The 24,796-nt window shown below is 38.1% G+C and overlaps 3 protein-coding genes across 3 annotated transcripts; all 3 read right to left on the reverse strand.

Moving 5' to 3' along the window:
- Positions 1–1,807: 1,807 nt before the first annotated feature.
- On the reverse strand, positions 1,808–6,041 carry MLO3 (Seven transmembrane MLO family protein). The gene is made up of 15 exons (XM_008785507.5): positions 5,712–6,041; positions 5,511–5,568; positions 5,266–5,423; positions 5,069–5,185; positions 4,893–4,953; positions 4,332–4,420; positions 4,188–4,259; positions 3,997–4,085; positions 3,838–3,887; positions 3,712–3,752; positions 3,459–3,632; positions 3,040–3,075; positions 2,889–2,956; positions 2,610–2,670; positions 1,808–2,423 (listed from the first exon to the last, which is right to left on the reverse strand). The coding sequence occupies exons 1-15, from the start codon at positions 5,817–5,819 to the stop codon at positions 2,259–2,261; spliced, it is 1,347 nt and encodes a 448-aa protein (XP_008783729.3). The 5' UTR covers positions 5,820–6,041; the 3' UTR covers positions 1,808–2,258.
- Positions 6,042–16,036: 9,995 nt separating this feature from the next.
- LOC103702875 (protein THYLAKOID ASSEMBLY 8, chloroplastic-like) lies at positions 16,037–17,158 on the reverse strand. Its single transcript, XM_008785506.6, has one exon. It carries the CDS (start codon positions 16,998–17,000, stop codon positions 16,284–16,286), a length of 717 nt encoding a protein of 238 aa, XP_008783728.3. The 5' UTR covers positions 17,001–17,158; the 3' UTR covers positions 16,037–16,283.
- Positions 17,159–18,481: 1,323 nt separating this feature from the next.
- LOC103702874 (putative serine/threonine-protein kinase PBL26) lies at positions 18,482–24,657 on the reverse strand. The gene is made up of 5 exons (XM_008785505.6): positions 23,398–24,657; positions 20,348–20,529; positions 20,044–20,233; positions 19,397–19,788; positions 18,482–19,301 (listed from the first exon to the last, which is right to left on the reverse strand). The coding sequence occupies exons 1-5, from the start codon at positions 23,531–23,533 to the stop codon at positions 18,921–18,923; spliced, it is 1,281 nt and encodes a 426-aa protein (XP_008783727.1). The 5' UTR covers positions 23,534–24,657; the 3' UTR covers positions 18,482–18,920.
- Between the last annotated feature and the right edge of the window lie 139 nt (positions 24,658–24,796).

The raw sequence follows: 24,796 nt of genomic DNA on the forward strand, positions 1-24,796 counted from the left end.
CTTGCACAAAGTTTCTATAAATAATAAAATTAATAGACTTGATCATCATTAAAATTTATTAATTAATATATAACGTATGATATCACTAGATTAATGTACATGGCCATCTCTAAAGTTCTCTGCTCAGAGAAATTTGGTTATTAAAATTTTTTTATTTATTAAAAAATATATTATATTCCAAAAATAATTAAAAAATAAAAAAATCATGCTATGTGCATGATATGGGATAATATTTACATTGCCGATATTAATGGCAAAAGTTTTGAAGCTCAACTTGTGCTAAGTTCTTCATTCATTGTACAGATGATACCCATATTAATGAAGGAAGTTTATGCTCAACTATAATTAAAGTTCATTGCTTAATATGCAACAACAAAAAAAATTGGTTATTGAAGCTTTCTATTTAGTATAATCTATTGCAGTGCAATATTTAATTTTAAGAATTGTTGGAAAAGGAAGAAAAATTCATGCTATGTGCGTTGCACATGTTATATGCTAGTATTTATTATATATATCTAAGATGGAGGCTCATCTTGTACAAAGTTCTATATTTGCCTGTATTAATATGCTCGACCATCATTAAATAGCGGTGCATTGCATAGGTTATATATTAGTACATCTAAAATAGAGGCTTGACTTATGTTGAGTTTGTCATCCAGCACATCGATGCCCATATTAACGATAGGGCAAGTTAATTGGAAGTAGCATATATTAAATTCAAGTCCTTTTCACATTTTATATGATCACTGATGGCAATAAATACATGCTTCTCACGTTCCAAATATATATCGGATTCAAATCCTTCTATCTATAATGAAGGTTTAGTTTATGCAGAGTCCTTCAATTACTGCAGATACCATGTTAATGATGGATAAAATTTCATTGTAGCATCGTCTCCAAAAAAAAAAAAATATTGAGGAATATAATACTACGGTCATTTTTTGTTATAAATATCCACGGTACTTTTTAAGCGGATAAGTAAAAATAGATCTAAAGTTTTCTTTGAGGTTACGTAGAAAATAATCCCATAGTAAGCCGTACATTAGCATTGGAATTTTTGTGGAAGTTGAAAATAGAGGAACTAAGTGAGGAGAACGATCGGAGATATGGAGGCTGACCTCTCAGTAGCTCTTAATTTAATATTAGATGAGAGAATCAGGGAGGAAGGGCCCATGGAGCTGGGTTGAGATGGCCATTGATGGATGGAAGAAAGAAACATCTCAGAAGTTGACGGAAGAAGCGAGTATTCGGTACGGACAGCGACGGATATTTTTACTCCCCGGCAAGCGGAGGAACCACTCATTTGGAAAGGAACGAGGGGCCCACAGACCGATGACATGAGGAATGAGCTGGGCTAATAGATGGTGTCGGTCGATTTCATTTGTTGGCTTCTGGGTGCCGCCTTGGACTTGTCGCTGATGACCGACCACGAAAAACTACCGATTTGGAGCCGCTCCGTTTTCCACCTGACTTTTTCTGTGAATGCTTTTTTTTTTCGGAAGGAATGAGACATTTCGGTCTGGTTAGTTTGTTCTATCTGCATGACTAATTAATTACAAGGAGTGGGATGGAATAATCTTGATGCACGCTACTGTGACCTAAATAGTTCTATGATGAACATGGAAAACGGTGTTGTAATGGTACAATATTTTTCCTCGAGCTGGACTTCCATGACAATAATATTGGACCAGAGTGTAACGTGGCTGAAATTTCTATTCATCAGTACTTGATAGCCGGTAGAAATTTGATGCTAATGGACTATTGAGTATGCTTGCTGACAAATAAATCATATCATTTCCACTCCTGCTTTTATTATATAGCATCAATTTATTTTAAATATTCATCCTGAGGATTTAAGAGAGAAGAAGTTAGGTTTTCCAATTCCATTCTTTTATACATCTTGAGAAAAACCCTATCTTTATTTTAATATACAAATAATTGTTTTTTTTGAGTCTAAATACATAATTGTTATTGAGAAAGAATTTTGCTACATGACAGGTTCATATCTTTAGGCCAAATATTTTTTTTTATTCCCATATCTCTTATACTAAGGAACCAGCAACAAAAGAAAAACTGGTAGCTGCAAAATTCTTTGTTTTTTTTTTTTTTTTGACCTTCTCAACTAAAGATGAACATATGGACCTCTAGATATATGGAATCATGCAAGATTCAGTACAGCCAATGTAAAGTTTCCTGCAGATTAACTGCTTCCTGGAGATATTTGTATTTACACACAAGATATCATAAAAGAACATATGTTAAGTGGTAGTCCGCATTGATATCCTGCTGTCCTGCATATGAAATGATGTTGGATTCTTGCATGTATGTTGCTTCTTTCGCTTTCTTGTCACGTCTTCATACCATCTTCTTAAGACTTCTCTTGTTCTATCTTCAAGCATGGATGGCTTGAAATCTGAGCCCATCTGTTATAGAAGGAACATAGCTAAAGTCTCAAATTGTAAGATTTTAAAGGGGTCTTTAGTAATCTATTATGATAAGATCTAACCCAAGCATGATGTCGATCCCTGTATGAGTAGGACAAGTGACGACATCGAGATCTTAAAGGATGAATACATATTAAAGTGGACATTGATTGATCGAAGAATTACCTGAGATACAAGTGCATACAGGGGAAGAGTGATGTAACTAGAAAGGAATTGAACAACCATCCTGAGGTAATGAAAGATAAAGGTTAGATTTCATACAACAAGAAGTCCAAATATCAAAATATCTTCTTAAAGTGATCGTTTGAAAATCTAATCACATAGTTGATGTTGGATGATCTTTTACGCAGATTGCTACAGTGAATCATATATACCTTAGTTTTGAAATGGGAAAATAAAAACTAAATCATTTGAAAGAGAGACTTATGGATGAATTCAACTTACGCTATCGTCACCCTTGCTATGGTGATTCCCAAGTTTTCGTGGTAACAAGACTTCAAACCAAATTCATACTGGAAAAGTCGAAATAAATTGGTTAAATTTACACGCAAGAAAATGCTGGCCTAACTTAAAGGGATGACTGGAGACTGCATACCCAGATCCAAATGAAGAATGTGAGCTCAAAAGCATTCTGTACAAATAAAAAATAGGTAGGCTAAGCATTATTAACTTTGAGCAGTAGTAACACATTCAAGCTATATATGATAAGAAAGCAGTAACTGATGTCATTTCCTTTTTTTTCTCTGAATGTGAATCACATTAAATGGAGAAAATTGCATATGTGAGTGAAGGTGCGGGCGAGGTTAATGTTTCTTAGTTCTGTATTCTCGAAGATTTTATATTGGACTTGCTTCAGTACATTTCAGGAGATATAGGAAAGCAATAGGCTGGAAATAAATACAAAAATGTTAATTATATCTTGAGGAAAAAATGAAAGGTGTTCTTACGTGTCGAGATTTACGGTATTTATACATCGTAGCATACTAGGCATTACTATTCTGAATGAAGAAATACCTGAAAAAAAGATAAATGGAGGAGAAATAGGATCAATCTAGGGTTGCCAAACCAGAAAAGATCATCATTTGGTTGCACTGGAGGCGCTCCTGATATTACAGTCCTCTGCTTGTCTAGTTGAAGAGCCATTTTAGTAACGATCATATGGAGATTCGCTCCCACAGATAATACAATCTATTTGAAGAAAACAAAAGCTACTGAGAATTTCTTTAAACAAAATCAGTGCAATAGATTTCTGTCAACTTATACTTACAACTAAAGGCAGGAAGGATAACCAAAAGTACGAATACCATCCTAGAAATATTACAAACAAATATCAACGATGTGCATAAGAAATCAAAAAGAAAAAAAGGATATTTAAAGAGTATCTGATACTCACTATGGATATCAATAAGCATGAAAATGACCATCAGGAACCACATGAAAGGGCTGCCAGAGAAATAATATTCCATTTATGAACGCTCACTAACTTCGCTGGAAAATATACTTAGAGAAAAATTCCAAGTGAAGCTACTGCTTTATGATTATAAATTAAAACCTGATTCTAATCACAGTTTTAAAGTCATCATCCAATGCTCTTTTGATGTACTTCTGGAAATTAAATGTTCTGCGCCTGGAGAAGTGAGCCTGCATTTTGTTGCCAACAGTTTTATCTGATCACCATAAGTCATGCTTTATTAAATTCAACATATTAACTGCAAAATGTTGGTAATTCAGAGTTCTTCTTACCGAGATGAAACCATTCCGCAATGTGAGATAGTCCACTTTATCTACTACATAGAATTGCCTAAAGAAGCATCTCTGTTCATTTCACATTTATTAGACTCAATTTTGGGCAGTCGAACATTACCAAACAGTTTCGCATAAACTTACAATCCACATATAAACAGAAGTTGTTGTCCACGGATTTACATGTCTTATTGCGAATGAAGTGTCCCTTGTGAATCGAAACCTCCTTGAGTCTGCATTGCAATACATTAGATCAACAGTCTTTTTCCCCTCCCTAAAGTGGCATATAAGCACAGTGCTGTGAATGTAGTCCTCGGAAAGAAGTACATTAGCAGCATGATATTATCCCTTTACAGGACTAATCCACTTAAGAAATCATGCAAACTCTAGTATCGACTTTTTTTGTTGTGTTGCAGACTTAATTTATGAACCAAAACTTCGTAAGCATACAGAAGTCTATCCTTCATATCTCAAAAGATATACGAACCATGCGATGCACACGCCTCAAATTAGTTCAGCATTTAGGTGTGTGAATCGCATGGCCGAACTGGTCTGCTTTCGGAGTTCATACGAAGTCGGGGGAATCGACTTAGCTTAATAAATGAGGAAAGAAATGGTGGATGAACAACCCTACCGAACCGTCCAGTTGTAACACTTTACACAGATAACATCCACTGCTTTCAGGAAATAAACAGAATTACTGACCATTGGCAATCTGGTACACAGTTGTTGCTGTCTCCTTCTCCCAAGCTTTCCAACGCCTCGTCTGTCATTAAAAAAACAAAAACAAATATAACATTACTAGCAGCATGGAACACTAGAATACCAAGAATTAGATGATGGTAAGGTTGACATTATGTATCCAAGTAGTTTAAGAATACCTTAACTCTTCCGAGAACCATGGTGACTACACCGCAGAGGACGTGCACGACAGCCAACACAAAGATGAATATATGGAGCTGATGGACCCCTTGTTGGCTCACCAGAGAAACCATCCCCTGCAAACCAATGCACTTCTCACAACATGCCTCAAATTTTAACATGTAAAGAATGAGATCCTCTGTTACAAAGCATTTACTCTAGCAGCACAATGGCCAGAAGAGGAAGAATTGGTTTTGTCGTGAACTTTGCTGCAAGGGAGCAAAAAGTCTGCTGCTTTGGTTGGTATGCAAATATATGAAATAGGTTTCTGGACTACAGCTAGGATTAGAGATAACAATCCCAGAATCATCAGCTCTGCACCTCAATAATTGCACTAGATGTAAGTGGATATGATAAAAAGACTATAAGGACTAAATTATTAGTCTTGTGACTTCAGCATACCCTCTTTGAGCTTATCAACTGCATCATACAATGAGATCTTCTGACGTCTCTTGAGCCACTGCAAGAGAAATCAGAAACACTTAAGAATGGATTTTGGAAGGTTACAACAAAATAAGAGGGCGATCTATTGAGTCTTCCAATAAGTAAAAAAGGAGTGCTCGATTTGAATAATGGCAGGGGGGAGAGGGGCACAGAACTTACGGTGCCAGCAAAATCGATGGAACGTTTTAGGAGGTATGAGATAAAGATTGTGAAGAAGAAGATTGTGGCAAAAGCCCAGGTTGGTGTATGCTCAAGGGAGACTGCCATGTCCCTCTGGAAGAACTAGCTCGAGCAGCTGAGGAAGAATGAGGGTGTGCATTAATAGCAAGATAGATGGCAATCGATGACGTGGAAGTTATAGGGCTACTAGTGGAGGTTACAACTGGTGGTTTGAAGTAATTCTCAGTTGCTCAAGAATTGGTCCAAGGTTCAGTCCTTTCTGCTGGTCAAAATGACAGAACTTTGAGTGTCATTGGCCAGCGTGAGAGAAAAGATCTGGAGAGTGATTTTGTGTCGAAGCGTCAACGAAGTTAAACCATTTTTCTAGGCTTCCATCTGTGCATGTATGACTAGCCTTAATGCAACAATCCAAAATGTCATAAAAAAAAAATAGGCAAAAAATATTTTTTGCATTCTTTCATTTTATATAAGTACCTAAAATCTGTCAACAAATAATCGAGGTACGACTAAACACATGCCTATGCGGATCCTTACATACTCCATTCGTTTAAATTCTGATATTCTCGTCAGATTAAAAATCCAAATCTATTCAAATCCAATCACAAACATAACGTTTGGCTCGTACTCAGCTCAAATATATATGTGTTGCAGCATTCCCAACTTAGGACCTCATTCAAAAAAAATAGCCAGAAAGTATTATTAGGGTATCTTGATCCTGTATAAATACCCAAAATCTACCTAAAAAATAAACAATGTGGGATTAAATATATCCCCGCATATGTCTTCACACTTAACCTCTTCCTTTAGCTCACGGCATACGTAATTCTTAGACTAGTAGTACTAGAAAATGTTTAGCAAGGGACTACTAGAAGTCCTGTGCCGACTATACATCCAGCCTCAATATTAGTAGCATGAGATTTTGGTGATGGTGGTTAGCTGGTGTCTATGGAAAGGAAAAAGAAACAATAGTTTTCAGTTTCACAGCGAAGTCAAAGAGTATGGCGTCCAAGAAATGTCTTCTTATTTAGAGATTGGGCATTGTTTGCAGCTGACAAGCAAATTGAGGCCATCAACACCCTGTCATCTCTTATTGCTTTTTTTTTTCTAGCCTTATGCAGTTCTCATCGCTTATTCATGTTGTAATCTATGACTTCCCTCCCTAGCTATTTTTCTACTCTATATGTGTTAGAAAATATAAAATATATAAATAAATCTACCTAATCCTATAAGCTTAAGCTTTTAGGATAAGTGGTGATTTCAACATGGTATCAAAGCAGAGGTCAGAGGTCCTGAGTTCGAATCCTATTTCTGCACTCTTTAACCCCATTATTAAAAAAATTTCACATGCCTATTAAGGAAAGTCTAGCCCATATGTGAGGGGAAGTGTTAGAAAATATAAAATATATAAATAAATCTATCTCATCCTATAAGCTTAAGCTTTTAGGATAAGTGGTGATTTCAACAATATGCACTCTTAAATCTTACCATTAAAAATATAATAGGCTAGGAATTCCTAGCTCTTTTACTCGAAAAAAAGAGAGCAGCAGCTGAATTACAAATCTTGACAATGTTCGCAAGAAGAAGTCAGATACATCAAGGATTTTTGGTCTATGAGCGAAAATTTTATTCATCAAAAGAGTTAAGCTTTTTTTTTTTTTTTTTGCAGAAAAAGAGATGCTTCCATCAATTCTTATTTGAAGAGAACAAAACAAACTAACAAGCATGGCGATTTGATCCAATTCAGACTAAGTAGATAATTAATTTTCTTTCATCCACTAATGCTGTCTTGTTCATGAGTGTATTTACTTTGATGAGAGATCACCTTCCTTTTTATTGGGCCAAACATCAATTAGCATGAATAATCCTTCTGGTAAGAAGGAAAATAGAACCGCACTAGTCACGGCCATGAGGTCAAGATCACTGATCACCCTTCCATCAGAACATATGATTTAACTTTCATGCACTGACGAGTATAAATTATGAAAACTTTACTCACAAGATCCCACTTCTAAAAATACAATACAGTAGCTGAGGAGAACAAAAGAGGAGAACTTAGACCAAAGAGATGAGGTAGCAATTCTATCACATTGACCATGAATGAGTATTACAAGACAGAGAAGAACGCAGAATATACTTCTTCTTCAAAATAAGAGAGAAGAATGAATGTTATCATTGCTTACATAAAAGATAAGCTCTAGTCTAATGCAGAGGTTACTCTAATAACAGTTTAATTATCTCTCTTGTAGTCTATCCTACTCTTTTTTTTTTAACGAATATAACCAGTCCCCTCCTTTGCTTTTGTCCAAAGATCAATACTGCTCCAAAGATAAAAAATAAATAAATAAATCTACTTTAGCATGCAAACAATTTTGCCAAATTATAGTGACCCGGTCAAGGGAGCTGTAAATTCCTCTTCTATCAGGTATCCAATTTATCTTTTTCAGAAGAATCAAGGATTCAATTTACCAAAGTATATCAATTATTTTTTGGATTAATCTCTCTCTCTCTCTCTCTCTCTAATATTCCATGGAGAAGAGTCAAGGCAAAGTCTTTTCAGTTTTCACCTTAAAAGGACATGTGAGGAAGCACGGCTTGGAAGACCGGTCAGAGTCAATAAAAGGATGCTGCGTTAAAACTCCGGTTGGGACTTGGGAACCGTGTGACTTGGAATCTGAGATTCATACAAAAGGTGTAGGTGGGGGCCAGGGTTTTTGATCTTTCTGGTGTAACTGCTCTGATATATGATCATGCTAATGCTGCCTTACTTGGCGTACGGGAAAATAATTCTCATGCTCCAAATTCAAATACGAAATATAACACGGCTATGCAGTCAAAACGTGTAACCCATAATAATATGAGGCTAAATATTTTATTTAATTTTTGAACTCATCTCATACAAAATATAATAAATAAAAATCTAATTTTATTATCCATTACATGCGATCAATGCTGGTTCAGAGTGTCTACATCCAAACATAAGTACCAAACTCATAATCAATAATATTTAAAAAAATCATTAACTACAAATTCATAGTCAATTTAATAAACTAAAATTTTTCTACAAAATTATCAAGCTTGCTAGTACAAATTCCAAACCTGAACCATCCTTCGTTCTTATCGACCCTATCCGTCTGGAGAGAGAAAAATAAAAATAGAGATATATGAGCGATATAGTTTAGCAAGTAAATTTTACTCTACCTTACCAGATCGAGCATAAGTCTTTCTATCTTGATGCATCATTTAAGAAAAATAACAGATATTACAGAATAAAGCATTTCATAGTATAGTATATTAAAACAAGCCATAAATCCAATCATGCATGTGTAAATCATCCATCTTTCATAACATAATTTCAAGTTTATTTTGTAAATAAATTCGTAAATCATTCTTCACGTCATTTAACCCTATCATGGATCAAAACATTTGATCTGATCAGATCAAGTCGAAATTCCACCAGGTAAAAGTATAGCTCTGATACCAACTTGATCCGATCGGGAAGAAAATTTTCTTCAATCTGTTCAGCTCGAATCTCTCAAAAAAAACTAGAAGAAGATGGAGAAATCTTAAAAGTAGGGTTTTAAGTCTCATTTTCTTTCATTGGTGATTCTTTCACACCTCTTAAACTAAAGTACATAGTCCCTATTTATAATATTAGTGAGGTCCTCCCTTTACAATTTGGGTTGGATTTCTGTTCTAGTTCAAATAGGACTAGATATTCAAAAATAAATATGATTAATAATTTTAAAAAAAATTAAATTTTTTGAGAAAGTAGATCTTAACTTTTACATCAACTCTGCCTTCTGTCACTCCGTCGAATTCTTATCGAATAAAGAGCTACGCTCGGTCAAAGTCTTATCTAAAAAGGAAGCTTTAGATTTGACTAGCCCCTTTTAGAACCTAAATGATAGAATTTCGGCTTGATTCAACCTCCTAGGAGGTTGGCCCAAAATTATAGATCTCGAAAAGATACCCAATTTTTTTTTTAAAAAAAAAGATCATCTCAATTGAGCATCATATAAGTAGGTTATGGTCTCTAGAAATTTGGCATGCGACTCGACTTTCTGATGTGGCAGATCTTGCTTCTGAACCATATCCAGCCCTGCTCATAGTAGCCAAAGTAATTCACATCGAGTTTATGATCCTTCTGAATTTTCATAATGACTAAAGTATACCGCATCGAGTTTGGTGATCCTCTTGGATACTCATAGTGGCCAAAGTGATTCACATTGAGTTTGGTGATTCTCCTAAATACTTGTAGTAGTCAAAGTAGTCCACGTTGCTCACAGATATTCGGCCTACAATCACTATAACCCATGATGGGGCCATTTTTGTGATCGACAAGATATCATAGTTCATATTTACCAACTTTAACCCATTGGCAGAGAGCCATTTTCATTGGATGCTAGCTCCAGGATGTTGATTTTCTCAATTCAAGAGATCATACATAGTTATCTAAGAGCTTTTACAAAATTATATATCTTTTTCTTAAAACATATACATATATATATATATATATATGAAAAATACTAAATAGCATGATCAAATTTATATTTCATAATAAAGCTATTTTTATTAAAATATTCATAGAATTATTTTTCTTAATAAAATATTATTTTCATAATACATAAGTTGATCCATAATTTTAAGAAAAATATGATATTTTTACTCACAAATCATATGCATGAAAAATATAATGATTTGAAAAATAATAAGGAGCATAAGATATATTTACTTTTTTCACCTTAAACCATCAAACTTCAGTTAAACCTATTTAAAAAATATTAATTTTTGTTCAATGATTTTAATAGAATTAAAATAATAAAGAGGATGGTTGGTCGGGTGACAGTGTTCAGCGGCTCCAGACAGGTCAAGTCTAAGCTACTCGATCATTAAATCATGGGGTATGGACTTGATCAGGACTAAGGTCGTTTGATAGGATTCATCATCAATGGATTCTAGGGACACTTAAGAAGACTGGGGTGATTGATCCAGTAGGCAACATAGGCACCAGGACAGTTTAGGACCTCTTTTTAGGAATCAACTCGGGTTCATAGATCAGATCGATAAGACTCTATACTAGGATCCATAGGGTTGTTTAGAGAGAGAAACAAAAAGAAGAGAGAAACTAGAGGGAGAAAGGAGAAAATAAGAGGAGAGAGAACCGTGAGGCTCTCTCTCTCTTCTCCTTCCTAAATGAAGGAGGGTGCTCAATGGCAGTAGCCGCTTGTGGCCGGCAACCCCCCAATGGTTGATGGCCTATGCGATGCCGGTAGCATGCCACGCCCGACGACGGCTGACCGAAACGAGAGAAAAAGAAGATGAAATAGGGGAATCTTGTCCGCGATCAATCCGGTGATTCGCCGGCTGGATACAAGATGGAATGCTGGCTTAAAAACCAAAGAATGAAGAGAAGAAGCTTACCTTGCCTTCAATGAGCTCCTCCAGCTGGATCGATGGCGAAAACCCAAATATTTCCCATAGATTACTTAGAGATTTAAGCCTTAATTGGAATAGCTCCCAAGGTTGATGCCAAAGGAGAGGGAGAGGTCCTCTTATAGATGAAAATTGGCCCAAAGAAGGTAAGATTTGGTTGCCACAGTCCCCTCCTCCCGGCAGAATCGGAGGAAGAAGTGGACTCCTGTTCGAAGTTCAATCCTTCCTCCAACACGTGCATGGCCGTGTGAGCCCTTGCTCACATGGGCTTGCGGCCCAATCAGTCCTATTCTTCCTCTGCTAGTGTACGGGCCGTGTGAGCCCTTACTCACATGGGCTTGCAGTCTAATTCATGTGCGAGCCGGTCAATAGATGTGGGCTCTGTTTTTGTATTCAGGTACTTTGCTTGGCCACTTTATGCGCATGTTTTGGCATTGTCTTTATAAAAAAAGAGAAGCAGCAGCTAGAAGCTTGATTTTCTACTTTCTCATATGGACATCCTTTTGAGTTTTTTTTGTAGAAATACTTTGCAAATGATTTTATAAAACATTAATTATTTTCGGAAAAAAATTGTTGCTTTGGAAAACACAGAAGCACTTTTAATGTAATATCCACGAATTATATTGAAAACCTGAGGGAAAAAAAAAGGAAAAGTAGGATTCCTTTTTTCGTAAATGAAGTTTTCCTGAGTATTTTATATGTTAATTTTCTAATAAATAAATAATTATATTTCTCTATATAAATATCTTTTTCGGTTATCTTTTTGCAACCGAACATAGCTTTAAGGACGTGTGCATGGGTATGGCAGTACTCGTCCCTGTTTGATTACGTGATATAAGTCAGCCAAGCAAAGAGCAGTAGAAAACGTAGAGATTGTACAGTTCTTAGAGGCACTAGCTATCCTGGTTTTTTTTTTTTTTTCCCCTTTCTTTCCCCTTTTCTTTTCCTTTAAATCCGGTGCTTCTTAGTAATTGCATTTTATGTTGGCTTCTTGAATGGCACATATGGGATGCATGTCCTCTGAAAACTTTTGAGGCAGTGTTTAGTTGCATTAACCATCCATTCTTACATTGATAAACGAACAATATCAAAACTTTTCTGGTGCCCAATATTTTTATGTTGGGTTCTTGAGTGACTGTGACTTACATATGTGATGCATGTGCTCTGAGTTGCATTAACCTTCCTTTTGCATACCGATAAAAATATGATTATTTGCCTTCCTTTTACTTTCTTTTAAGACGACCATGAGATTTTTGGTTAAATTTTTGTATTGCTATTGTTGTGTTTGCGAACCGAGGCCTCTATGCTAGTTTTAACTAGCTTCTGGTGAATAATGATTACATAGCCTCTAAGAAATATTTAAACCAAACATGGCAAGTAGACTGATTTGAATTGAGATTGAATATATAGTGCTCAAGACCTCACCTAACCTGAAAGTTAATAGTTCAGGTTTATTGGCTCTATATAAGTATCTTAGAAATATCTAATGCACAAATGATCTTAGATCGAACATACTCTTGCACGGATCTTCACATACTGCTATCGCTTAAATCATAGCATCTTCACCAGTCTAAAGATTCAAATCTAACAAAATTCAATTACGTACACCAAGATCGGCCTATGGTTAATCCCAAATGCGTTCATGCTACAACATCCCTTTGTCACATATGGGCCGTGGACCGGTCCACTTTGATATTATTTATAACAATAAGGCTGCAACCAAAAATACTAGATGGAAGATATTATTTGAATTTCTTTAATTTTGTATAAGATCCACCTATATAGATCCCCACATACTCTCCCATTTAAGTCATAGTATCCCCACTAGACTAAGGGCTTAAATTCAGGATCGGCCCACCCTTTAGGCGACTGAGGTGGTCGCCTAAGACCCCGGCATAAAGAAAGTCCACCACACCGCAGGGAAGGCCTTAAAACAAAACAGAAAAGAAAAATGCCCTCTTAGTGAGTTTGCTTTAGGCCTCCAAATGCATTAGGCTGCTCTTGGGCTTAATCTCAAACATAATCACATCTTAAACACAGTCATATACCATGATTGGATCATGGTCGGCTCTAAAAATGGCCATGTTGCAGTGTCCCTTGGTCTACATGGCCATGAACCAAGTCTACAAATCCAGAGCAAAATTGTTTTGCCTTTCAAGCAGGGTCGATTTGTCCTAATTTAGCTAGGTTAGGCGGAGAAAAAGGGGTATCCACTCTTTACCCTGTTGCCTCTAGGTGAAAAGTGGGTTGCAGAAAGTTGCTTCACAGAATAACGTGGAAGAAATTGGTCTATTTAAACATATGCGGCATAAACCGAAACCAAACAGGCTTTCGAATGAGATCAAACATTAAAGCAGATCTAATTAAACTACTTGTATTTGACTGCAGAATAAATTAGCCTGGAGTAGATGGCTTAACTTACTCCCTACCCATTTTACACTGGAATAAACTACTCCATCTCATGGTCCTATAGTTCTACTTTGTGTTAGGTGAGAAAAATTGCTCTACCAACTTTAAAAATTATCCACTGTTCCCTTTCAAAAAAATCTGTCACTTTTTGTTTTGGTCTTTGGTTGGTGAAAGTGGAATAAATGGGTTGAAGGGTCCCTTATTCCCTTTAAACCTCCTTTAATCCCGAAGCAAGCATAGCCTAAGAGCAGCATCTTGCATATGTTCCTAGATATGATTTATAACACAACACTTTCTGAAACACAGGTCTTGGGCTTGCCAAGTCTTACCACTCGGGCCTTGTTTGGTTTAGATGCATGCAACCTAAGGTGAGACAACCTGACATATTCGAGGAAGATGAAGAAGGCGGGCTTTGGCGAAGAATAATGACAAATATAGTTAATTGGTTACAATGAAGAACATAGGAAAGATAAAACGAGATCAATAGAAAAGTTTAGGAAATCGTTTAATAGTCTAAGCTATCAAAAAATTTAAGAGCTTGAAGGCTTTGAAAATTCTGGATATTCTTTTGAAGCAAGATCTTGGCAGGAAGTTTGACGTGGATAAGGCTGAGGTGCTTGCGTCTGGAATGGAATGTAAAGGAGTGATTTTGATTATTACTTTTGCATGATAGTTTGTAGAGAGATACATCTGTATTAACAAAGAGTCACCACAAGTGCTTGGATAATGTTGAGAGCATTTGGTTAATGCTTATTCTCAAGGGTGCTATGCAATTTGCCTTTCTCTCAACGGAAAAGGATTCTTTGCCATGCTGAAGACTTTAATTTTATTAGTTGGTTGCTTGGAGTTTATATGATTCTTACTGAAAAGCATGAGTTAGATATGGGATTTTTTTTCAAAATCTTGCATTCTTATAGAGTGTTTCTTGTTTTTTTTTTTTTGTTGTTGTTGTTGGAAAAATCATTCCTATTCTGAATTCGGATTTTACAGTTTTGGTAGAACATGATAGATAGCATGAAAATGGATTCTATAAGTTCATTTCTGTACCATGCCTTAATATAAATGAGGTACATTTTGCTATCTATATTTGGGCATAAGTGCATTCTTCTTCTTAGAGAGGCTTTAGATTGAGGTTTTAAATATCAGCACCAAACCTGAAACTTTTTCCATCTGAATGGTAAGGAATCAGTTTCGGAACGAATAATGCTCACCAAAACTAACAGCATCACACAAAATTAAAAACTATCAGCACTAACCAATACATCCGGTACCGGTATGGTAGGTCAAATGGTACATACCTGTATGAATGGTCTCGGCATCCAAGCAACCATACCATCGCCAGTTCTGCATTGGAACTGTACAATACCAATGGTGCTCTTCGTATCCATGTTTATATCGATACAACTGTAGGCAATTAGGGAACAACCGTATTGGAAGACTCCGTGGCCTTGTGTACAATGGCTTGCACGCCATGACAATTACAAAATTTCCATTTTTTTTTTGCCCTTAGTAGTTTCATACTCTGATGAGATTATGATTATATGTTCATCTGACCTTTCTTATGCCTTAGCTAGAAAATCTTTATGAGGAATATATGCTATCGATCCCATTATCCATCAGACAGATGGACTTTCTCAAATGGCTGTCCATCAAAAAGTCTGTCTCGCATGAAGATCTGCAGTCAATCTTCGAAGTAATCATTTGTACCTTCATCTGAGGCATCCTTATTGGCAACAGGATAAATTTTGGTCAAATTCTTTTGATACCACTATGTACTATTCCTATGCTCGCCCGCTGTTTTTGGTTGAATGTTTCTTATGCTGAACTAACTTTCACTTTGACATGTCATTAAAGTTCATGCCTCCCTTCCTACCTTTAGTCATGCATCAGCTGCTATTGCTTAAGCTTGTTGAGAGCAAGTTCCAGATTTCATTATTTAGCCCATTGTTGTTTTGTGCTAAACATAGTAGAAGCACTATGTGCTTATTTTAAGTAATCACCAGCGCGCACAACATAATATTTGCCTCTGTTTTCTTGTGACTAGATGGCCATCTTTGCAATGTACAGGGAAATGTTATTAAACCCAGGTTTGCTTGTCCTGCTTGTAGTAGGGAGACTTGTGCTGCTTTTCCTCAATGGTAACTTTGCTCGCTACATGTATGTATGCATGCACAGAAGACCCTCCACCAAGGAAGAAGAAACCTGTGTCCAAAAAGAAGATGAAGAGGGACAGGCTCGAGCAGGGAATTTCTGCTACAGGAGAGTAAGATTTTTTTTTTTTTTTCATTAATTTCGAGTCTGATTCTTTATTAAAGCTTAGTACATTGAGATTTCCTTTTTCATTGTGAAACAATGAGGATGATAAGGTGCATTAATTGTATTCTTCTTCATGTTGTTTTCTGTACGCATACCCTTGCCAATGACATTATAAAAAACTTTAACTACTTGAGCTTCTCAACAAGTTGACATAAAGAAAATTATCTATATAAGAACGAATAAAATGTTCTAGCAGAAGCAGAAAAGTGCATGTTTGTTGCATTTTCAGTCTATCTTCTTCCTTCTAGGTTGAAGCATTATTTACAACTCTCATACAACCTAAAATGCCAGCCATCCTGTGAAAAAGAGGTGCTCTGGTAACCCATTTTAGCAAGCATTCTAGGTCACCGATTTGAAGATAAACTAACCCGTTCCATTCGGCCGAGCATTTCATCAAACACGTAGCAGCTCACTCCTTGACCCACCATTTGACCAAACTTCGAAATCCCTCTCCACCTCATCGGCGGCCTCTCCCTCACCCATTCCCCTGAGTCCTTTAATCAAATCCTTAAACAAGAACTCATCGGGAACACAATTCCTTCTCTTCAGCTCTCTGTACATATTCTTCACGGCCTTCCCACTCCCCGCCCCAATCAAAGCCTTGAAAACCCGAGCCAACCCTCTTAAATCATCCGCCGAGAACCCATCTCCCTTCTCCCGCGCCGCAAGCAGGTCCGACACCGAGAGACCGATCTCTTCCCGCATTCCATTTCTCGCCATCGTCGCGACCATCTCAGCGTAGAGGGAGTAGTCGGGCTTGGAGGAGAAATCCTTGCGCGCGGCGACAAACACCTTGCCGGCGAGGCGCCACTGGCCCTGCCGCCGGAGCTCGGCGAGGGCGGCGACAAGGTCGGGCTTGAGAAGGCGGATGAAGGCCGTGGAGACGACCTGTTCGACCTTGGAGTCGTCTCCACGGGCGCGCTTGAGGGCCTGGACCGCGAGGATGGCCTCGGCGCTGAGGGTCCGGCCGCGGAGCAGCGGCCAGCGGTGGTCGCGGGGACCGCAGGAGATCAAAGTGGCGGGGAGCTTGGAGTTCTTGGGGAAGGGGCAGGTAAGGCGGACAGAGCGGAGAGTGAGGGGTGTGGATGGTTTTAGAAAGCCGGCGGCCATTGGAATGCTGTCGGTGTTCTTCGTTTCTTTTGTTTGCCCGGGAAAGAGGGAAAGGGAGGGGATGGGTCGAGACCTGCGCGGACCCAGAAAGGAGGTCTGGAGATGGAATCTTGATGAGCAGATCTTAGATCTAGACCGTCCAATGAATAAGACACCGGCTTTCCTTTTTGGCTTGCATCTCTTTGTATGTCAAAGAGTAGCTATGGATCCAGATTGGTTGCAGCCGGATATAGTCGGCTCCATAATACTTTTGTTTCTGGTGATGAGCTTAAAGCTACTTGAGAGGGTATTACTTAGCGTGATTTATCCTGAAAATCGGGTTCGCCTAGAAGGAGATTCGACGACTGTGATTGGATGGATCCAGTGCCATACTAGGATTGGCGACAAGCACCAACTGTTGCAGAACATCTGCTATTTGTTGAAAGAATGCGAGGCCTCCTAGGTTGCCTATGTCTACCGCAAGATGAATGAGGCCACTGATTGGATCGCATCGTATGTTGCGCAATACTTTGGTGCCTAAATTTGTAATCGCTATGAGTCTTCACCACCTTCTCTTCGCTACCTTCTTCTTCTACTAAGATGGTATGATGTATCCAGCCTACCAAAAAAAAAAGTAGCTATAGATCTTTGCATCGTTAGGTATTTATTTGGCACGTGTGGTTCCATGAAAAGAAAAGTGTAAATAGTTGACGTGAAAGAAGTAATTAAAAATTTTAATTATCTATCAAATAGAAATAAATTACTATTATTGTTTAATTTATAATTTAATTTGTTTGTATTAGTACATGCAAGTTGTAGGGTAATGCATGTATGATGGTGAGAGTTTTTTGAAGCACATGGAAAAAAAATGGCTAGTCAAAGAAAAGAGTTTATAAAAATAAAAAGTCAATATGGTTTTAAGTAACGCAGACTAGAATTAGAAACGGAGTGAAACTTATAATGGAAAGAGTCATCCTTTCAGAGTTCTGTTTTATGTTCTTAGTGATTAGAGATAGTCTTTGAATCAGGCTATGGTTATGTCCAATATCATTTTTCAAGAGAATAAAAATGAGTTCTTCATCGTACGGGACAATTCTATCACTCTTTTGTTATCTATAGCTACTTTTTATTTTTAACATTCCTAAATGGTGCCAACTTATTGAGTTACTAAAATCTTGCATCGATGCAAGGGACTAGGTTTGCTATTATATTGACTCTAATATTTGACTAGGGAAGACAAACAAAAGACATACATCTCCTAAGTGTTTTTGAAGGAAGATATATTAAAAGCCCAACGAAGATCTTTAGCAATATTACCATGCAGAAAGAATGAAAGATCTCTTGGACCCGGATACACTCTCAAAAGCTTTGCTGTTATCACCAACCTTTCATTCTGAAAGCCTGATGAGCAGATATCTTCCAGTCTGATTACTCCATGGCCTACACATCAGGTAGGAACCGGGACACTGGACGGTTTGTTCATTGCAACATGGAAGAGTTCATAAATACATGATCCTGCTGGAACGCGTAGTTCAGCATCGAAACACAGACATATATTACTCGCAATGCAGGAAGCACGATCGATTCCTGATAGACATTAATGAGCGTTTTCTCTAGCAGCCATTAACTCGATCACAAATAGCCAATAGAGAATTAACATGCTTGAATGAACATAACAGAGCTCCTAGTTCCAGATCACAATGCACATATTTGTCATATGTTCTCATGGTTCACAAAAGACGACGCATTTTGTGGCACAGCATAGGAACAGGGTGCAAAACGAGGTCCTGCTTTTGCAATGCATGGCCTGAAATCTCACTCGATGTACTAGGACTAAGCTCAAGCCAGCCATGATCACCACACGCTGAAAACGAAAGAAACCTTTTGGGAGGACATTGAGCTATGAATGCAGTTTGAGGAACGCGCTTGGGTCGATGCATTTTACGACGACTCACTTCCATGTTTGGATCCCTGCTGATGCCTGGAATTGGAAGAGCCCCATTCTATAGCGTCTGCGACGGCACGCTCACGATCGACAGAACTCTCCTCATCCGACGATGACTCCTCATATTCTGACCGCTCTTCTATTGTTGGGGACCGGAGAACCGGAGGGGGGCTCATCTCAGGAGCGACCGGGGCAGTTGCGAGGAAGCTCAAAGCCATGACCACATCGGCCATTAATGGACGAACTGAAGCCTCTTCCTGCAGACACATCGCGGCAACAGCAACTGCTTGGTTTAGAGCTTTGGGTGGGTAGTCGTTTTGAAGAAGTGGGTCGAGCAGCTCCGGAAACCTCCTCTGATCTCTGAACATGGGCATTGCCTGTCGAAATGAAGTATTTGAGTTAGAGTTGATGGAATGCTACCCATCTATGGAAATGGTATTAAGGGTGCATGAAAGAGTTCATGATTTCACACCCAAGCGACAAGGTTCTGTTCGCGTGTTGGTTTGGCGGCGTCGATGACTCTTCTCCCTGTGATTAGCTCAAGCAGAACAACTCCAAAACTGTATATATCTGACTTCAGAGTGAGATGGCCTGTTCTTGCGTACTCAGGTGCACAGTAGCCGTATGTGCCCATCACCCTCGAGGAGACATGTACTTTGTCCCCGACGGGACCGAGCTTTGCGAGCCCAAAGTCCGAGAGCTTTGGAGTAAAATTTTCATCTAGTAGAATATTGGATGGTTTGAGATCACGGTAGATCACAGGTGGGTTGGCTTTATCATGCAAGTACTCCAGGCCTTGAGCAGCACCATAAGCTATTTTCATTCTAGTATACCAGCTTAACGGTTTCTGATGGGGTGGTAAATCTGGGAAGATAAAAACCATGCATTACTAACTGAAGCTCAAGTCTGAAGCAATAAATTCAAGAATGCTATCAAATTTGATCGATAAGTCAAAAGGAAGTTGACATGTTGAATCCTTAAAGATAGGACAACTTCCAATGCTAGATCATGTCAAGAAAAACTTCAAAAGAAACAAAATCATATGGTCAGTTAAATGGCTGACAAATGCATGACAAGCTAATAAGAAAGTTAAGGACTAAATGAATGTAACAGCTGTACCAAGTAGATGGTCTTCTAAAGAACCCAGATGCATATACTCATAAACCAAAAGCCTTTGATCACCATCTGCACAATAGCCAGTAAGTTTGACCAGATTTTGGTGATGAAGGAGACTGAGCATTAGAACTTCTACGGTAAATTCTTTGTTTCCTTGCAAGCCATTCCTGTCTAATTGTTTAACAGCCACAATCTGACCAGAACAGAGAGATTAGCAGAAAATTTATAAATATTCCCAACAGAATGAGGTCTCTTAGAAATATAAAAAAAAAAAAAGAAGAAAAAGCATAGCATAGGTTTCATTTACCTCGCCACCATCAAGGCAACCTTTATAAACCCTGCCGAACCCTCCTTCACCCAAAAGACATTCAGGTCTGAAATTCTTGGTAGCTGTAGCAAGCTCGCGGAATGTAAATTGTCGTGCTGCAATATTTCCATTGCCGATATCTTTCTGGTTTGCTTCAGTTGGGGCCTTCCGTGTGGGAACTTCTGCATGGGAATGTTAGACCACAAGCCACCCTTTCATGAGAAGCAGAAAATGGTTAATCAAAAGATAGATAATTGAGTTAATGTTAAAGTTCTGTTATTGCAGATTGCTTTAAATTGAGTCACTACCATTACCACTAAATATACGTGAAGCGACAGCATTCAACTAACAAGCTAAAATGTTCAAATTTCTTAAGGTAATACTCTCCTGGTACAAATAATTGCAGAAATTAAGATTGATGTTATATATATAAGGTTGACTTTATGTGAGTTTTAAATAACACCTAATTGTAAGTCCCAATTTTGCATAGAATAGGGTAATGGAGAAACGAATTGAAGAGCTATCACTTATAAACTCATTTTTTAGGTTCCAATATCTGTTAGTTTTTCCAAAACAAGTATTACAAAAAGCAATCAAACAAGAATTTTAATGAAACATAATTATTTATTGTTTTAATTGTATTTTAACAAAAACTTGCGAACAAACAGCATATAGCATAAACATATTCTCATTTCATAAAAAACACATGCGTATAAAAGTAGTCATAAGCTGATAGTTTTTCTGCATAACCTACTCTCTTACTCTTACATTATACTAATGAGAAGCACATTGAAATGCACAATGCACCTTATAGGCCATTCATTGTTTATATTCATTGACTTCTACTGTTTGATCAATGGCTCTGTACTCTGATAGAGCACAATCTTCGCATGAATTGAAGAGGTTTGAGAAGAAAATAGATGAGGAAGAATTGGAAGAACAGAAATCTGAAAGAGAGAACAGGATAGAATGAATAAGAAACATAAAGATGCCATGGTTCCAACTTCCAATAGCAGCCTAGTTTTGTCAAATAATGTCCACATATTTCAAAATGTGTGCATCGTGATATAGGCCAGACCTTAAGTCTGACATTAAACTGAGGTAGAAGCTGCATTATCTATGGAATAGCTCACTGAATAAAGTGGACAATGCTCATGCCTGCTTCAAGCTGCAGATTAGGTGTCAGCTAGTCATCAAATACTACAAAGAGCAGCTAAACATTTTAATTTTGGAGATTTAAGATATTAGGTCCATCACTTGTTATATGAGACAGCAATCCTTAGTTTTACTAGGACAAAGTCAACGATGACAACGACAGAAACAGCAGAATGAATCATGAATGAATCAAAGAGGAAGTACCAAAGTACTGGATTGTCTAGAAGCCAAGACCTGCCTACATGGATGAAGCTTAGAATCACAAAAGAAAGACACTGAAAGAGCTGCTAGTGATGTAGTCTTAGTCTACATCTTCTTTTTTTTTTAAAAAAAAAACATATTATTTAACATATCAGATTGGAAGTGATTAAATTTGGAATTGGGATCACATATGACTTAGCACTGCCTTGAATGTTAACCTAAATTATAACTTGTCATCTTAAAATTAATTAGTTCTGCAAATACCAAGCATGTATTCCAGCAGTAGCTAAAAGTATGGCTACCAGATTTAGATGCATAACAACCAATCATGGTTGGAAAATATATTGCAGTATCAATTACCTAGCTCATGCGAATGACCTTCTGCAAAAATATTTTTTCTATAGATTAAATTTATGCCTCATTTGGAATGGTTTTCTCTTCTCCATGCAGTAGTTGTATTTTCCTCAAAATGTTTGATAAATAAATTTAGAATTTTGCAAAAAGCACCATAAGCCCCATGGTGCACTGTAAAGATAACCATTACAAGCTCTACTATCACTTTGTGCAATCACGAGAAAGAAACAATCAGGGTTTAAATTCAGATGTGAATATAAATTGTGAGGACCATGCGGGCATGTGTATAGTTCTACAACGGCTATGCACTGGGTAAATCTTAGATACTTATATAGGGTCAAAGAACTCAAATAATACTATATGGCTAGCTTTTTTGGATGAGGTTCTGAGTTTGTTACAAATAGTACTAGAACGGATATAGTCCATATCCTATGTGGACTAGAGGATATTGTAGCATGGGTCCATTTGGACTGACGATGGATTGATCGTGGTGTTTGACAATGGATCTGAATGAACTTGGTCCGTTAGCCTAGCAAGGATGCCAGGGCTTAAGCGGAGGGAGCATACGAGAACCATGTGGGCGTGTATTTAGTCCCACATCAACTATGCACTAAATAGATCTTGAGTAGTTTTATAGAGCCAAGGAACTCAAATAATACCTTAATGAGGGCCTGGGTTGTTATAAACCACTCAAAATAACACAAACAATTAACAAAAGTAAAAGAAACCTAAAATTTATGTCATCATGGCTCTAGATGCATGATGACCTAGATTGCTATACCGGCTAGGCTTCATGTCATCCAGTTGCAGTCGCATGGCCAAGCTCATCCAGGAAGATGAAAGAAATAGAGTACCACTTATTCATCTGACAACATTTGCTTCTTATGCTTGTGGAAAACTTCATGATCGAAAAGTCTACTTCCAACCAAGTCAGAGCTTGAGCCTACATTCTTGTGAGCTGCAGTTAATTCAAACTTTCCACTAACAAAGTTAAATGGGTTATCCGGAGCTTGTCATTTGGTACTGTTCTCCCATCCCATTTTCAAGGCACAGGAGAAGGCATCTTGGTGACTGAGCATTTAACCTCACGCGATGGAGGGACTAAAACTGTTGAGGGATTGTTCGCATTTTCCATTTACAGCATGAAAAGGTGGTGAGAGGTATACCAACGAATGACAACTAATTGGATGAATCTGTAGTAATACTATGCAAGTAAATGGTTTTTGAATCTATAAAGCAATATATCCATTTATCATCTTATGGTAGAATATAGAATACATTTGAGAAACTAACATCGATGGGATTATGTTTTGATCAAAGAGGAGGCAAGAGAAGCTCACCAGGCTTTTTTGTCAAGCCTCTGCCCTTAACAGAACCTGATGCGGCCGAAGCTGCCTCCTTCCTTAAGCCATGCTTCTTCTTCTTCTTCTTCTTCTTCTTCTTATCGTCAAATTGAAAACATGGGAAACAGTTCATCTCTCAAAACAACCACTGCAATCTCCCCCTGAGCCTCGAAAGCTCCTACCAAATGTCCAAACACAACCTCCGAACCTCCAAACAATCCCCCCACCGTGGTCGCCGAAGAGGTAGAACACCCCAGACCAAGGTCCAAAATTTCATGGAAAGAAGTCGAACACTTGACAGACACAGGAAAACCAAATTGAACCAGTCTTTGATTTCACTCACTCGAAAGATCGATCTTTTCCTACAAAAACACAGATCAAATTGAGCCCAAGTCCCCGAAATCCTCAAAAGATGCAAACTTTCAACATCCAGTGCGAGATTATTCGGGCCCAGGTCACAAGAAGATCCAACCAGATCAAGAAAATCCGGAGAGAGATCAAACCAAGCCAGGAAGTGACCCCCAAAAGAGTCCAAACACCTTTCGGGGCGATCGGACTCCCGAAGCTGGGAAGGGGGGGAGCGGTCCGCGCAAAGGGGAGGTCTCTGCGGGCGAGGAGGCGGATCAAAAGGAAGGAGAAGGAGAAAGATGGCGCTTTTGGGGGAGTTTGGGCAGCACCGGTGGCGCCTCCGGAAGATGGGGAGGGGATTTGCGGCCATATTTGAAGCCGCGCGAAGAGGGCCAGACGTGGATCCAAATTCGCGGGAGAGGCGGAGGGTGGAGAGAGAGAGCTGGAACGCGCGAAGGATCGAAGTAAATACCGCTGGGATTCTTGGTTTAAAAAGGGAAAGAAAGGAGCGAAACGAGGCGGGGTCAACAATGGTCAGTTGCTCCGTCGGAACTATTTAAACGGAATAATTATTTTCCAAACTTCTTTACCAGCTAAAAGACATAATCGATTATCTTTCCAAATTTGATGCATCTCAATCCACAACCATTAACAAGTAGCGGCCAAAGATCGAGAAATTTTGATGTTGTTTATCAGAGGATATATTGTTGTCAAAGATTTATTAATGAAAAGTCCTTCGAGCCTACATGTAAGCAACTCTGCAGCTAAATATTTCAGCAAACATAAAAACTACACCTATTTCTAGGACTGTCCGTCTTCATGTGAACTTCATCTTGGCTTTCGATCAACACTTGAGACATCCAAAAATAGAAGTTCAGTGCATTGACTTGCCAAAATCATGACCATACCGACTGTTACTAGATTGCAAGGATCTACAGTATAATATTTTTTCTAGCATTCTAGGAGCAAGACATATTGTGGTGTCGTGCACGTTTTGGAGCTTTAGAGACAAAAGGAGGTGGACAAGCAAGCAGACTCGCTTACATGT

The sequence above is a fragment of the Phoenix dactylifera genome, chromosome 8 (assembly GCF_051530095.1).
Source record: "Phoenix dactylifera cultivar Ajwa chromosome 8, Ajwa_hap1_PhDact_Kaust_v1.1, whole genome shotgun sequence".
In the NCBI taxonomy this organism is placed as follows: Eukaryota; Viridiplantae; Streptophyta; class Magnoliopsida; order Arecales; family Arecaceae; genus Phoenix; species Phoenix dactylifera.

Coding starts and splice junctions, on each gene's coding strand:
- LOC103702874 (XM_008785505.6), bottom strand. CDS start 23,533: ATGAACTGTTTCCCATGTTTTCAATTTGACGATAAGAAGAAGAAGAAG. Junction 20,530..23,397: donor AGGCTTGACAAAAAAGCCTG/GTGAGCTTCTCT, acceptor ATTCCCATGCAG/AAGTTCCCACACGGAAGGCC. Junction 19,302..19,396: donor AACAGAACCTTGTCGCTTGG/GTGTGAAATCAT, acceptor TCATTTCGACAG/GCAATGCCCATGTTCAGAGA.
- MLO3 (XM_008785507.5), bottom strand. CDS start 5,819: ATGGCAGTCTCCCTTGAGCATACACCAACCTGGGCTTTTGCCACAATC. Junction 4,421..4,892: donor TGTGTACCAGATTGCCAATG/GTCAGTAATTCT, acceptor ATTGCAATGCAG/ACTCAAGGAGGTTTCGATTC. Junction 2,957..3,039: donor CATTCTTCATTTGGATCTGG/GTATGCAGTCTC, acceptor CGACTTTTCCAG/TATGAATTTGGTTTGAAGTC.
- LOC103702875 (XM_008785506.6), bottom strand. CDS start 17,000: ATGGCCGCCGGCTTTCTAAAACCATCCACACCCCTCACTCTCCGCTCT.